This window comes from Meriones unguiculatus, chromosome 4 (assembly GCF_030254825.1).
Source record: "Meriones unguiculatus strain TT.TT164.6M chromosome 4, Bangor_MerUng_6.1, whole genome shotgun sequence".
Classification (NCBI taxonomy): Eukaryota; Metazoa; Chordata; class Mammalia; order Rodentia; family Muridae; genus Meriones; species Meriones unguiculatus.
Genome location: NC_083352.1, coordinates 57,059,724 through 57,076,362, shown reverse-complemented (window position 1 = coordinate 57,076,362; position 16,639 = coordinate 57,059,724). Strand labels below are relative to the sequence as shown.

The following is a 16,639-nucleotide window of genomic DNA, read 5'->3' as shown; positions in this document are numbered from 1 at the left end:
TAAAAAAATAAAATAAAGGTTAATTTAAAAAAAGAAATGTGAGAGCTGACTGCAAACTACCTACAAATATCAACAGTTACAATACTTGGGGGAAAAAAAAAGAACTGAAGTTTGCTTTGTCCTTACCAGATGTATGATGTGGGAAAAACAAATAAATCCACTCTTGTTAGTGTGGCTGATCATGAACTCTGTGTTTGGACAGTTTAAGAATGGTAGATTTACAATATGTGTGAGCTGCAATGTTTTATTTTCTTACAGCTTATGAGAGAAAATACTAGGCCTACACACAAAAAAGTCTCAATATTTATTTTTACATTTGTTTGATCAAAGTACTTTCAGACTGTTTTTTCTTTTCTGGTTTGAGACAGAGAGTTCCAAATGAATATTTGTGGTATGGATGATATTTTAAAAATGTCCCAAGAATCCCCATCCACAGGCATTGTGGGTTATAAATGCAGATTGACAGGCAGTTTCAATGGGTCTTTTGTTATGGGAAAATTTGAGTTTTCCTACTAAAAAAAAGTTTATTTGAAAATGTAGCATTTGATTATATCCATAATGTAAAATTATGTGGAAACAGGGAACATTGATTTGAGAAAGACAGCTTTCTTTCTGTGTTCTGCATTTACATTAGCGGGGACCAATGCAAACTCACTCTTCGAACTAACATGGTGATAATTAGCATGAGAAGTGACTTTATTATCAATTTTCCCATGTTCTGCAAAATTAATCCTTGTTGAAAGGTTAGATCATTCCATCTATACATCCATTCATCCATCCATGTATCCATCAATCCATATATTCATTTATCCATCCACCCATCCATCATCCATCGATCCACCCACCCACCCATCCATCTATCCATCTATCCATTTATCCATTCATTTATCCCTGTCTCTGTCTGTATATCTATCTAGCCATCTATAGGTGAACACACATATATAGTTACAAATACATTTTATTTCATCTTTTAGATATAAACATTGAAGTATGTTTTATTCCCAATTTAATGAAAAGCTGAAGAGGAGCATTTAACTAGAAACAAACAAACAAACAAAAAACAAAACCATATTGTTTGAAAAGATTAGAATGTATTTGAAAAGTTTCCATCTCTCCCATAATCAACAATCCACAGTGTAACTTTCTTTTATATTGTATCTCTACAACCCTACTGTCATAGAAAAAATTCCACCTAAAATTGACCTATGTCACAATGTCATATGTCAATATGTACATATGTCAATATGACCTAGACATGTTTACCATGTAAAATTCATGTTCATGGATCCATCTTCCAATCCTGTTCATGAACAAAGACTAAGTAAATATTTATTTCGGTGTTAGCACTTAAACATAAGCACTTTTCTAAAAATTAAAGATTAGATGATTTTGTTAAATTTATGTTTAAGACCTTGGAACTTTTCCTCTACATCCTACAATAAAAATGGAAGTGCTCATTTTGAAAGAAATCTACATAATTTTTATAGTTTTGTTGTATCTTGAGTCAGGGTCTTGCTACTTAGTTGTTGATGGCCTTGAACTTGTAATCTTGCCTCTCAGAATTCTGAGTACTGGGGATATAGGTATATGACCCCTGGGCATGGCACAAAATAGTTTAAAGTAAAACATGGAGTGGAAAAGTTTTTTTTTTTTCTTTCTGGTAACTTAAGTAAGTTATATGTTACCTGGAAATTCCTCCTGTCCTTATTTTAAGCAAATTTCTAACAGTTGGTATAAAATATTTTATTTATTTATTTTTACTGTATCAAGCTAAATATTTAGATTTTTTGGGGGGGGATGAAGGGTGTAGAAAAAAGGGACTTCAAGGCCATTATTGGCTAAATAGGGACTCAAGTCTACCTTAGCTTCAGGAGACCCTGTCTGAAGGAAACAACAACAACAAATTAGATAGTTGTTTTTCCCATTGGGAGTTTATATAAAATTCCATGTTTTCATTTGGGAAAAACTTGTTCTGGGACTACAAAATGCTGAAAGGAAGATATTTTTCTCTCCTAACCTTGTCTCTAAAACATATTTTGGATCGTTTGCCAAATCTTGCTTTTCCTTGGCAGTTAGCAGAGTAGCTGTCTATCATGTAACAACAGTTGACTTACAGAACTTTACTGTTGCCCTTGTCTGAAAAAATTTCCATTAGGCTTTCATTGTTGAGTCAAAGCAATTTTGTCAGTTCTTCATATGATGTCATTATTCCTCCCTAAATCCAGTATCAAAAACAGCTGGAAGTTTAAACAGAGTTGGAGACTGGGTACAGAGAAAGCAGGTGCTCTTGACTACCCTCAGCTCTCTGAGCTTCCCTCCAATTACCAGCATCTCTAGGTAATCAGCTTCTAGGACACTCATGTACTCCATGAGCCTGTCAGTGGAGTAGTGAGGAGAAGAGGTATAGATGTGCCATAGCTACACTTCATGATATATATTGCAAGAACTGAAAAGAAAGGCAGATGCTTGAAATTATATTTTAAAATGTACTTCAATAATACACTTTATATTGAATGAATTTGAAATGCTCATTTTGGGGAATGGTTAAACAGCAAGTATTTTTATGTAACAGATTTGTCAAATATTTATCATATCTAGTTTATTTTCCCCCCAAACTTCTACCTAACCTGTGTTATATTTCTATTTCCAGGCTTGATTGTTTTTAGGTAGGGGTGTGTGTGTGTGTGTGTGTGTGTGTGTGTGTGTGTGTGTGTCAAAGAACAATCTTATATGTCAACATTCTTAGGAGCTGTCAGAATAAACCTGAAGAGTAGATGATTTTCTCCTTCTACCATGTAGGCCCTGGGGATTAACCTCAGTATATCAGGTCTGGTGGCATGTGCCTTTACAAGTTATCTGAATGATCTCCTATTGAATAATTTGCAATCAAACATTTTGTTTTTAGTTCTATCCTTTATGCTGTATGGCTTGGGACTCCTTACAGGGAATGTGTGCAGAGCCACAGTTTCGACTCTAGTCTCACTGTTCATTATTTTATAAAGAACGTTTATTTGGTGTACCATAACAAAATCTGTAGAAGCATGTAGGCCTGCCTCACCCACCAATTTTGTTGTATATTGAAGACAAATTACCATTAGGTGAAAAACAATACCTTGTGGTTTTGCATGCAGTTTCAAAATTGCCCTTTCAACATTTAGTTCTGGCTCACTAGCTTGCTCTAACTTCCTTTTGGTCACAGGAATCCCAACAGAATTCCAGACAGATAAGAACTACCCTAATTCCATTCGAGCACTTATTTTACAGTGTTATCCCAAAGACCAGCTTCCCGTATTCCTTTCAGCTCTAATTTACTCATTGTCAAATCACTGTATTAAATAGGACAAAAATGGTAATTGATACTTTTGCTCTTTATTTTTGTTGTTTTAAAATCAAGATCACAAGATTAAAATAGATAAACAGAAAAGGAAAAAAAAAATCCCAAATAGAATCTAGAATCGAATGCATTTCTTTGCCACCATATGTCAAATCTAGTGAGATTGCAATGAAGAAGGTAAATAGACAGTCCAAATTGTCATGCTTTAGCATGGTGGACCAAGGCTTACACAGGATATTTTAGCATACAGAAAAATGACACTTAAATTTAACTAGAGATGCAATGAGAAAATCCAAAACGTGTACAATATGAGAAATGGGACATTTTAAATGTAAAGTATGCATTCCTTTTGTCCTCTCTCTCTCTCTCTCTCTCTCTCTCTCTCTCTCTCTCTCTCTCTCTCTCTCTCTCTGTGTGTGTGTGTGTGTGTGTGTGTGTTACTAACATGCATTTGAAGATGTATGGGGTATAATATGTATCCTGACAGTACATAGGTGAGCCTGCTTCATCACTCACAACTTCCAAGGAAGTGTTTAGTTATTTTTCCCTGGACCAGTCAGTTTATGAAGCAATCAGAACTATCTGCCAAGCTTTATCTCAAGTTATGAAGTAGAACAAAATATGATAAATAAAATGAGCTTATGTTTTCAGAACTGTTTTGTCTCTACCTAAGTATCATCCAGCCTGGCCTTTCATATTTCTCTTTCTCTTCCTCCATATCTCCTTTTTCTTTCTCCTCCTCCTCCTGTTCTTTCTTCCTTCCTTCTTCTTGAGTCTCTCTAGAAATGGTATTTTTGGCTTCTGTAACATGTACTGATGATTGTGTTTGGTGTAAACATGCACTTGGGGGCATTTGTGTCTACCTCATATGAAACCCCATATAAGAAAATAAAACCCAAAACACACTCAGATTGTAATGTACGGAAACTCTATTTATTAGAGTTTTACTACACTTTTACTAGAGTTTTAGTCTGACAGACCTGTACTTGAATAGGTAGAGTGTCTCAGGCTTTTATTCAGCCAGTCTGAAAGTCTATTTTTAAGGAAATAAAAATCAATAATATTAAAGATAATGACAGTGATAACCATTCACAGTAACTGGGAGCTTATTAATTGCAGAGATCCAAGGTTCAGTTCCAGACACACTGAATCCTGTGGTTTCGTTTTAGGCAGATTCTCTGATTCTTGAGTGAGTTTAGAGAATCCTTGCTTTAGGCTCTCTAGCTGTCACAAGACTACAGAGTTGAGGAAGAAATGGGCCTACTTTCTCAGCCTCTGGTCACAGCCATTCCTCAGTCATACACATAACAATAGTGTTTTAAGAAGTAGCAAACATTAATTTACCTGAAAACCCTGAATGTGAAAATCTGTTTTGATGAAAATCAATGGTATTTTCATTATGATTGAAAAATGATAAACTAAATGTAGATTGTCCCTTTCACAGATGAGTGTCTTTAGGGGTATGGGAGCCTTTGTGTTTTCTGCAGCATTTGTATGAAGAGGGATTCAATTTTAGAGTCTGGATTTAATTTTAGGCATCAAAGCTTTGTGTGTTATAAACTGTTCTTTCTCCGTGACTTTGTTTCTATGATCGTAAGTGACAGTAAGCCTCTCTTTATTCTGATTAGTTTGCCATCCTATTGATAGGTTCAGCATTGGTGACAGGGTGGGAGCGAGAATTGAGAAGGGAGTTTGAAGTTTGATATTCTTAAGAAAAAAATTTCTATATAGTCTGCCTTGAACTAAGTTCTGTTTTTTTTTTCCTGTCTTATTTTGTACATCAATCTGACCCTTGTCACACTCCTGTCAGATATGTGTGAGAAACTCAAAATTGACAAGTAATTAATTTAATTATAAATTAAGAACAGCCTTTGATGAAAGTCCCAAAGAGTTCATAACCTTTAAAAATGAAGTTGGAATTTGGTAAGTTTGCTACTTGAAAAAAAAAAAATCCTAGCCCTTTATATTGCTAAAATTCATAAAGACAATGCAGTTTATTCAGGAACCTTGAACAATCCTCGGACCCTGGGGAAAACCAGCCCACAGCTTAAATAGCCTCTGGGTAGCCAACCCAGGCGTGCCACGTGGGCAATGCAGATAGGTCCACATACATAGCAAATAAAAAAAATGAAAGAAAAAAATTCTCTTAAGTATTTGGAAATATATGAGGGAAAAGATACTTGACATGCTTTTGTGTAAAAAAAAAATGTAGAAATAGTTAAGCTATTGTTTATCAATTTACCCTTAGGACCTCAAAAACATTTAGGCAGTTACAGTAGAATTACAGCAAGAACTCTTGACTAGGGAGCCTGAATGTCCACTCTAACTCTAATTCGTGGGTATTGTGTGAGGTCACAGATAATAAAGAATCCAGTTTGTAGGAATGAAAGTAATACTTCATAAGAAAATAATTTAATTTAGTACTTGAATTAGTTATACTGCTATCTCTGCTTTAAATAAAATAAATAAATAAAACTACTTTTATGAAGCAAAAAAAAATTCATAAAGACAAACATAATCCAATAAAAGAGAATTTTTAAAATGATAGTTTAGATCACTTCATAAATGTTCATATTTTTGTCTTTCCTGCTTTTATTTATAGAAAATCTGAAGTTAATTTTAAACAAAAAGGATATTTGTAAAATAGTATTAAAAATAAAAGGAAGATTAAAAATAAAAAAATCTTAGAAATTCTAGGCATTTCTCAGAGTTTTACTCTATTGTGATAAATTCTATCAAGTTCTCTGAAGTTAGTGTACTGCAATAACTTTTACTAACACGTGATCAAAAAGTTTAGTTTTGATTTGACCAAGGCAGCTACTTCATTATTATGTTAATATTTATGACCTTAAAAGATAAATTTGCATGCTAGTTGTAATTAGGACACATAATTCCACAGTGGTTTATAGATTTTGATTTTTAAGTAGCATAAAGTCCTGAATAGAATCTGTGTGTTCTGTGTTATGGAATGGTTTTGGAGTTCCTTAAATGACAAAGCATGTCTTAGATGTCCCTCAGCCAAAGAATGGATACAGAAATTGTGATCCATTTACACAATGAAATACTACTCAGCTATTAAAAAAAAGGAAATAAAATTGCAGGCACATGGATGAAACTAGAAAAGATCATCTTGAGTGAGGCATCCCAGAAACAGAGAGACATGGATGGTATGTACTCACTTATAAGTAGAAATTAGCCATATAATATAGGATAAACATACTAAAATCTACAGACCTAAAGAAGCTAAATGACAAGAAATATGCTTAATTCTCATACATTGGGAACACAGGACAGACACTGGAAGCAGTAGAAGAGAGGAAACAATAGAAGAGAGGAAAGAGGACTAGAGCCTACAACTGATGTCCTCTAAAAGACTCCAAACAGCAGGGGATCGAAGCAGATGCAGAGACTCACAGCCAAACTTTGGACAGAGTGCAGAGAGCATTATGAAAGAAAGGAGATGTAAAAGAGGCAGAGGGGACAGGAGGACTTCCCCTGTTAGTGAACTAGGGAAGCTCGAAAGGGATACAGTCAGAGGGAGGATGAGTCCAGGAGGAGATGAGGGAGGAGGCTACAACTGGGATACAAAATGAATAAATTGTAAATAATAATAATATACAAAAAAATGAACACCCTAGCACATAGTTGTTGCCTGTATAAATTGCCTCACAAAACTGACTTAAAACTAAGTTTCCTTGACTGTGTATCCATCCCTAGATACCCAGAGGTAGGTTGGTCCTTAAGCACATGCCCCAGAAGCACACAGAATGTACTGAGCGAAGGACTGCCCCAGCAGAGCCTTCCTAGTTTGGGTTGTGCATTGCTGAATTGAATAATCACAGTACATGGTGTCCTAGTTACTGCTTGCACTTGTTGGTGAAGACTTGCACAGGGCCACTGGCATCATGCACAGGAAATGCAAGCATTCGTCTCAATTTATCACAAATTGGGAGATGTGCTCAAAACCGTGCCAGCTTCTCCTTGCTGAGAACATCCTATAAGGACAGCTCAGTCAAGCAAAAATACTTTTTCCTTTCTGCCGAAACGCCAAAGTTGGGGGTGGGGTGGGCACATATTTATACTATAACAAGTCTAATTTACCCAGGTAAGATTATCTTTAAAATGCGCTCTTAAAAAAGGTTCATTTTAAATGATGTTTATTTGATTGGGGGTGTGGGTACACATGAGTGGGGGGGTGTAGGTACACATGAGTTCATTGGCGGTGAAACTGGCAGTACAGGGGTTCCTGAGGCACCTGAGGTAGGTGCTGGAGGCATTGCAGGTCCTCTGCAGTAGCGGTGTACACTCAACCCCTAATCCGGCTTCTCCATTATTTTATAAAGTTCTGTAATAACTTTATTTGCATTGATTTTACTCTGAATATCTTTCACATTTTAATTCCACTTCTTTGTTTTAGCTGTGTTTTGGGGTGACATCGCCTTAGATGATGAAGACTTAAATATCTTTCAAATAGACCGGACAATTGACCTGACTCAAAGTCCCTTTGGGAAACTTGGGCATACCACAGGTATAGTTGATTGTTTAAACACATTTATAATATTTTGGAGAAAATATAATTGAAATTCTGTGAATATGCTTAAAAACCCGCATCAGATTTGACTGTACACGTGGAAATAAGCCTAAAGTGTGGGTTAATCATAGCTTTCTTTTGTAATGAGGTGGTATAATGAAATGAGACACTGTCTCATGTAGCCCAGGCTAGCTTCAACCTTGCAGCTGGCCTCAAACTCCTGATCCTCTCACCTTCATCTCTAAAATGCTGGTGTCCAGGCATTAAAGCATTCATGTGATGCCATGCCTTCTATCTTATTTAATTCCCCCCTTTACTATTTTTCCTTCTCTTAAGTAATATTAAATATGTATGCAATTCTTCTCTACTGTCTAGCAGATAAATATGTCTTACGGTTAAGACTTTTTCCTGTGCACCAATATTTCTTTGTCCGACATATTAGTTTTAGTAACCTTTTAACCTTTATTTCAGCAAATTTCAAATGGCTGTATGATAATGCAGAGGTGCTGCACTTCCTAAATGCAGCAGATGTTAACAGTTTGTTCTCTTTCTCTGTCTCTCTGTCTCTCTCTTTCTCTCTCTCTCTCCCACTCTCCCTACCACCCTGTGTGTGTGTGTAGACACACATATGCACATCTGAAGTTTTGAAATTAATTACAGAAAATGCACATAAAATGCAGCTTTGCGTTTCAGCATTATATGTCTTGGCAAGCAGTTTCTAAAATAAGGTATTGGCTTATGGGTTTAAAAATCCCACTTTAACAGCTCAGAAATATTAAAAAATAGTGAACGTACTTTGTTCTTTGTGTCAGTCTTTCTTGAAACTTAGAACAGTCTATGTACATACACAAATATTAATACATAGGTAATATATTTATATATGTATATAAATACATATGCTAGTATATCTTTATAACTGTTTGTGATTGGCATATGTACATCTGCTGGGCCACAGAACTTACCCAGTGAACTCAGAGTTTCAAAACCATCAATTAATGCAAATTGTAATCCTCTCTCACATGCAAACAAATGCATCCACTTAGTCCTAGTTGACCCTTCTCTCTGCTAGGCTTTGCATGGAATTTAGACACCACCTTCCTCTAAAGCATGTCCCTTCCTCCAACTGTCACAGGAGCAGTTTATTCTGGATAGTAATGAAATGATCCTGCTCTGCAAAGCCCAGTGTTTGTTAAACTGCATCTCAAGTTTCTATTAGCTCTCTCCTTTACTGTGAGTCATATCTAGGCCATTGCTTCAGCCTCACTTCCCACACTATTTTGGACCCATTGATTTTCTGTGATTAAGAAGAAGTAACAGTGTCATTTTATGTTGCTATTTCATTTAAAGGTAGGCTCTGGGAAAACATATTTGGAGAGAAAATAACATCGATTTAAATATACAGTATAGGACACGTTATAGTTTTGATACAATAAACATTATAAGTCTGTGAGCTCAGTTGTAACTTGTACTCTCCAGGAGAATTTTAAATAATTTTAACTGTCCTATATTTTAAGATTTTTCTCTGTTTTCCTTTCATGTTAATTTGTTTATACAAAGCTCTTATTTTTCTCTTCTTCTAATTTCAAAATGTATGAGTTGTATTTATAAATAAATAGTTGATTTGTATATTTCCAGTCTGTTCTAGAACAAGTGACAACAGGTTTTAAAGCTTATGAACTACCAAGTGTCAAATTTCATTTCATTTATTCTAAATATTATTCAAAATTGCTAAAATATTCTTCCAAACATGATTACCTTTCATAGAATAAGAACACTGACTTTCAATTCTGTGAATCCCATCCTCAGAACTTGATATATTTCTTCCTTTTTTGTAAGGAGCCTTTTAAAGCTCTTGTCACACATACATCTCTGGTCCCTCTAAGATAAATAAAGTTTCCGTGTAATGGTCACTTCAAACATGTGAAGCCCACACTTTAAAAGGGTTTCAAGTAGCTGCTAAGGAATGAATACATTTGAGTGTGACCTCATCTTTCTGAAATGTCTGATGGAAAAATTTCAAAAATTTTTCTCAAGATGCACAGCAAAAAAAAAAAAAAAAAAAAAAAAAGTGACCATGTAATGCAAATAATTAAGCAGACTACTAGCCTATACTCCCACTAGTTTGCCTTATAAGGACATTTGACTTCTCCTATAAGAAGTTAGATTTCTTTATTCCTTTCCTCTTTTCTTCCTTATGTTCTGAAGCATCCTTGAAGGCTACTTATTTTTTTACTTTTAAATCTTGCGAATCACATAATCTTAATGCAGCACATGTTTACAGTTGAAAATCCATTGGGTACTTGCCTTGTGGCTTTTTCCTGGTTATATATATTAGGGGAAATTGCTTTCAAAATGTAGCTGAATGTACTATAAAATTTGAGTTTTAAAACTATTGAAACTTTGGAACTATTTCAAAGTTTGAGAACCAAACTTACTATGCAAGCTTGCCCTGTGTGTTTTGATTTCCGGTTACTGGGGAGACATCTGAACAGACTCAGTTTGCATAGAGGAAATAGCTGGGAAGCAATCTTTGGGCTCTGTGACTTCCTGACATTCTGCTTTCTGAATAACATGGTTATATAGCAACAGGTGGTGTTGAGGTCACAGCAAAGATAAATGTTTCACATTATCAATAGATAACTCAATTGTCACGATGCCCAAATACGGTCATTTAAGTTGCTTGTTGAGTTTCATCTGCTTCTTTATTTTTTGCTAACATGTGTTCCCTTAGAAACTTTACCCTCTACAAAGATTCATGGATATTAAATTATAACACATTAATTCCACACAAAAGCTTGACCAAAGAGAAATTAGCAATATTAGTATTGCTTATTTGTAATGACTGATAGTATTAGACTTACTATATATGTATTTTATTTTTTAATTTTTTAGGTGGCTTTGGAGATCATGGCATGCCAAAAAAAAGAGGAGCACTCTACCAACTTATAGACAGGATCAGAAGAATTGGCTCTGGTATATCAATGTTTAAAGTTGTAGACCCTAAACTTGATGTATACTAAATATGATACCCATATAAATTCAGTTATTAAAGATCAGTGTGCCACTGTTCTGTGAAGCAGGTTAAGGCTATGCTGAGAGAATCTCTTATTCATTTGTGTTTTGTTAATTGGTACTTCATGTACGGTTTTAAGAGCTTAAGTTGGAGTACACTCAAATGTTGTTTTGACTAAGCTTAAGCTTTTCCTTATATAAAATGACATAAGTATTAATGTATTGCTGATATTTATTTGCAGTTGATTTTTCCTACCAAAATATCTTATAAGCTATAGAGCTGTGTTAATTTTTAACAAATAAGGAAAACACAACAACAACAACACAGCAGTATTTGTTTTAGACAAGAGTCATTTTAATTAACTTGACAAAAGGAGATTCCAGTTCAGAAAATGATAGAACCAAACATGTTTTCTCATGCCTATAATCTATAAAACTTTGGAGGCTGGTGTACTGTCATAAGCTAGAGGTGGCCTGAGCTATGTTGTGATTAGGAATACCTGAGACTCGGCCTCAAAACAAATAAACAACAACCATATAAATAAACAAACCCTCAAAACAAAACCATAAACAAAACACACCCAAATTAAACTCAAAACAACAACAACAACAACAAAAAGCACTGGTTCCATGGTTAAGCACCCTAGATGCTCACCCAGAGGGCCTCCTTTCAATTCCTAGTGCCAACATTGCAGCTCACAACTGTAGCTCTAGTCTCTGGGTACTGGATACTCTCCCTGGCTTCTGCATTTATCAGGAAGAAATGTAGTACATAGACATAGATTCAGGCAAAACAACCATATACAGGACAAAAAGAAATAAATTTAAAAACAACCAAAACTCAAAATAATAGCAACATGTTTATGTATTTCATAAAAATTTCTTAAACAGAAATTCATTCTGATTTCATAATTAGTCTATACCCATAATATTGAGTCTATCATTTGTAGATTTTGAAACCTTTTTGCAAAATCCTTTATTTGTGTTTCATGTTCTAAGATGCCTTCAATTGGTAGATTAATAAATAAATGGTTGAAGAACAAGCTTTGTAGTAGAAATTTTTCTAATTTGTTTGCTCAAAGACATTGACGAGAAAGACACTCTAGACTTTGTCACGGGAGCCTCTGTTAAATATTTGCCACAATAAAGCATGTAATAGAGTGGGCCATCACAATGACAGATTGATGAATGAAAAGAATAATCATGAGCATTTGTGAAAAACAAACACAGCAAAAGAAATTCCAAGAATGGCAAAGGAAATAAGACACTTGACTTGAGTTTGTTATGAATCAGCAAAACAAACAAGGACATAACTATGTTGAAGCAGCCTTTGGCTTAGGCTGAAGCTGGAGAAGAGCACAGGAGACAGGAGTTGAGACAGCCCATTGTCTCAGTGGCTAGCACCATATTTTTTCTCAACTATTTAAATGATACAACATTTATAGCTTTAGGCCATACTAATTGAAATATCAACTTTGATTATAACGATTAAGTATATGGTGAGAATAATTTAAAGAATAATCTCAAAAATTAAGCTCTTTTACTGATCACTATCTATTTTGTCTAGTGAATAGCTCATGGGCTGGGCTGATATAATAGACAATATAAGACATTTTCATGTTGATATTATGCTCTCTCCAGACTTCTGCCTTCTAAAGTCTGCTATGTGGAAATTCATTCCAACTCATCCATAGGGCAATAAGAAATGAGGTTGGGCATGAAGCACATAAACATTTCTATGTATTTCTTAAGCATATAAATGACTGACATTTTCCTTTAATGCAGTTCAGTTATGATTATATGAATACATACATAAGTCATTTTAAGTTTTGTCCTTTAAGAGGTGTGTGACTCTGACCGAGGACTTCTGTTTGACAGAATGTCTTAAATGTCACTGCAGGCATAGAGCAAAATAACACCACTAAAGGAAAAGCACCTCCAAAATTATCAGAGCAAAATGAGAAATATCGAGTTCCCAGAGCTGCTACATCAAGGACGGAGAGAATATGGCCTGGGGGCGTCATTCCTTATGTCATAGGAGGCAACTTTACTGGTAAGATATTCCTAGTGAGTGAGAATGCTTTTTTTTTTAAGGTAATCTCTTATACAGGTTATCTATTTAGAATATTAATGTAGAAAATACACAATCCAATCAAACTTGAGAAAAGGCTCAAATAACCTAATTTCAAACATCTCTGCATATATATCTTTAGTCTTGCATTTTAGAGTCTCAAGCATTGTGCTGGATTTTGAACTGTGTTCCATGTTTTCTGTGGAAGGCTGCTTGTCCTCCCTGACAGGAAGAATGCGCACCCCATTCCAAGAGTCTTGTACTCATCTGTAGAGCTAGTGGGCCTTAGCCCCCTGATTATAGAGTGAGTATGGATTCTGAACCATGACTCATTTGCAGTGCTATGAAACCAGACATGGTTGATGACAGTGCTGGTTGGGGTCCTGAACTGCCAGCCAGGATGGGGGAGCCAGTACACAACACACCCCCCTGCAAGCCCACACTGTTTTATTAAAGTCGTGAATTTTTCCAGGCAGCCAGAGAGCCATGTTCAAGCAGGCCATGAGACACTGGGAAAAGCACACGTGTGTGACTTTCACTGAGAGAAGTGAAGAAGAGAGTTACATTGTTTTCACCTATAGGCCTTGTGGGTAAGTAGAGAATGGACTTCAGTTTTGAAGATTAAAAGGAGAGAGCCTTTAGGTAGGATCCCTGTCTTCCTGTTTGCATATTGCGATAGCCAAGAGAGAGTCTGAGAAGAAAATTTACATACAGGCAGATGTATTTTTGATCACTGGGCTTTGTGCCCCTTTACAGGTCATTTCTCTTGCTACAAGCAGGTTTTCCACAGCTCTGTTATCTGCATTTAGAAGTCTCCCTGCCTGTGTCCAGCCTCCCAGGCAAGTCTACACAGTTGTTTTCTAGCACAGTTGTCAACTGGTCTCTGCTGTCCTATGTTGGTACTCAAGTTCTCATCTGCAGCATCTCAGACCTTCAGGCCGATCTACCTGCTCTCCAGTCTCACTTGTTCAAGTTACTGTCATGAGCACTGTCTTCCAAACACACTGGCCTGAAAGAAATTTGGTACTTACTGATAACCTTTGATGCTTTCTCCTGCAATAACGTTTACCAAATGTGCTTACAAGATAGTAAATACCTTATTAAAAATAATTTTAGGAAAAGAAAAAAATTAAAAAAGGGTTAAAGCATGTAAAGAGGAATGTATGTGGGATTCAGTGGGAGTTGTTGAGGGGGAAGGAGGTGAATGATATCAATTTATATGCATAAATGAAATTGTCAAAGAATAAACAAAGTATCATGATAAAATAGATAATAGTTTAGGAAGTTGGCAAGATGTCCCGTGGAGTAAATGTGATTGCAAACAGTTCTGATTGCCTCAGTGATCTCAAAACGCCATGGAATAAGCAGAGTCGACCCATGCAAGTTGACTTTAAAGCTTTACATGTGTACCTAGTCATGTGTACCTCCTTCCCCCATGCGGCAGATAGTAAATGTAAACATCCCTCGGTTAAAAAAGGTTTCTGTAAATACTGAGATTCTAAGTTAGTAGTTACTTCCGCAGCGGAGTTCCAATAGCTATAGTTGCCATTGCACTACCTGAGTGTGATTTTGAACCTTATTTGAAAGGAAGGCTGTCGCTCTCTGCTTTGAGAAGTGCATATTCATGTCTGAGAATGTTTTATGTAAGCCTCAGCTGAAAAACAAAATCCAACTACTTTCAAGAAACATCAGGAACTTAGAGTAATGGCTGCATAAGCTGTTTCTGCTTTCACATCTCTCCCAAAATTGCATAATATTGCAAACTGCAGCAGGAGCAGCTTCTCCAATAGTGACAAGCACTTTTGTGGCCCTTTTATTTGGATTGGAGAGATGGCTCAGTGGTTGAGGGAAGTCGCTGTTCCTCACAATTCAGGGCTACCTGCATGTGCCTGTAACCCCAGTTCCAGGGAACCCAAGCCTATTGGCTTCTGTGGGCATCTCTATTCATGGTCATTTACCACCCCCCCCCACATAGTCATATAATTAAAACAGCAATTAAAAAAAAAAAACTTCTAAAAAGCCTGTTTATAAAGATATTCAAACTTCTTTCCCATGCTTGGAATTAATTTACATTTTTATCTAAAATTTTAATCAAATGTAGTTTGATTTGTTTTCTAGTCATGCTTGGCAGTGATTCTGTCTGTCTTCTGTTCTCTTCATCATAAGGCAAATATTGTTGGATGTCCTAGTTTATGATGTCTTAAATGGTCAGTAGAGAGATGCAGTGGTAGCCAGACACAATTATCACAAACATCCACATCATTACAGAATGTTGATTTTTCTTTTATGTGTTTTTCAATTAGGAAAGTTCTGTTCTTTTATTAAACAAAGGAGCAGTGATTATGATCACTGGTAGTCAATCACTTCAGTGTATCTAGGTATCTTTTTTTCCATGTAATTTTTTAAATAATCAAAATGGATTTTTTTCATACACTGTATTGTGATTAATGTTTCCCCTTTCACAGTTCTTCCCAGATCCTCCCCACCTTCCTTCCAATCCAGACCCACAGCCTTTTTGCTCTCTCTCATTAGAAAAAGATAATAATACATATGGGTTAAAGTGTAGGCTCTCAACCAAAAACTGTTGGATTTGCTAATGTGATTTTATTTCTTTTGAATTTATTACATGAAAATCCTCTAGGCACACAGATTGACCTAACTGCTACAACTATCTAAGTGCTTGCTGTTCATATGGAAGTCAAAATGGTTGCTTAATTCTTGTGGAGAAAATGTTTCTCACCTTGTCACTCTGTCTCCTTTTTCTATTTAAGGAAAACACACATAATATCAACGAAAACATACATAATATCACATTATTTTCAACTTTTCCATATTTTTCCTAGATAATTTAACTTTAAACAGTAAAGGATTTCAATTTTGTGCCTTTAACATAAAGGCAAACATTATTGTCTCCAGATACTTTTGGATAGTGCCATGAAGTATTATCCATTGTTCAAAGATTAAGTAATGTCTTCTTCAAATTACTCTGATTTTGTCTGGGTAATTTTCAGTTACCTTTGGAATGCTTCCTAGTTCTTATATCTGTTTAATGTTTTAAACAACCAGATCTCTGAGCTTCCTTCTGATTGTCTAATTACCCAGACAAAATTAGAATAATTTACATATTTCCAAATGCATAATATATTTGGACCCAAAATTTTTCCTCTTTTCCAGCATTAAATTTTGTAAAACAAAGCTCTATTTTTTGTTTGTTTGTTTGCAACACATTGATATTTATACTCATTTCTTTTTTCTCTTTGAAGTTTTTTATTTCGCATTCATCCTACCAGGCCAGTTTTCCCATTCACCATCTTTTTTTGTTTTGTTCATAGTTCGTATTTCAAATGCCTTTACAGAGTAGATGATGTGTTTAGAATGCAAGAGAAGAAAGAAGATTGAACAATATGAAAAGTGGTATTTCTCAACATAAGATAATTCATCCTTATGTCAAAGCAGATGATGACAGAATGGAGAAGTCAAGTACTTCTGGACAAGTGCTTCTGGCCATGGCAGTCTAATTAATCTAATCCTGAGATGTACTTAATATTTGCAGGGAGGCTCTACTAAAGCACACTCAGTTTTCCTCCATCAGTGGGTATCAACTGCATAGAGCTTCTTGGTCAGGGCTGGGAGCCTGCTTACACTTACCCTCTCACAAAATGAACTGAGGTTATTTTTGTAGACTTTCCAT

General features: G+C 35.6%; 1 protein-coding gene across 1 annotated transcript in view; it reads left to right on the top strand.

Moving 5' to 3' along the window:
- Positions 1-16,639, top strand: part of Tll1 (tolloid like 1) — a 207,313-nt gene that overhangs the window by 75,016 nt on the left and 115,658 nt on the right. Inside the window, exons 2-5 of the mRNA XM_060381848.1 lie at positions 7,752-7,862; positions 10,758-10,838; positions 12,778-12,930; positions 13,421-13,538. Of these exons, the coding sequence (XP_060237831.1) occupies positions 7,752-7,862; positions 10,758-10,838; positions 12,778-12,930; positions 13,421-13,538 (463 nt within the window). The remainder of the gene's footprint in view (positions 1-7,751; positions 7,863-10,757; positions 10,839-12,777; positions 12,931-13,420; positions 13,539-16,639) is intronic.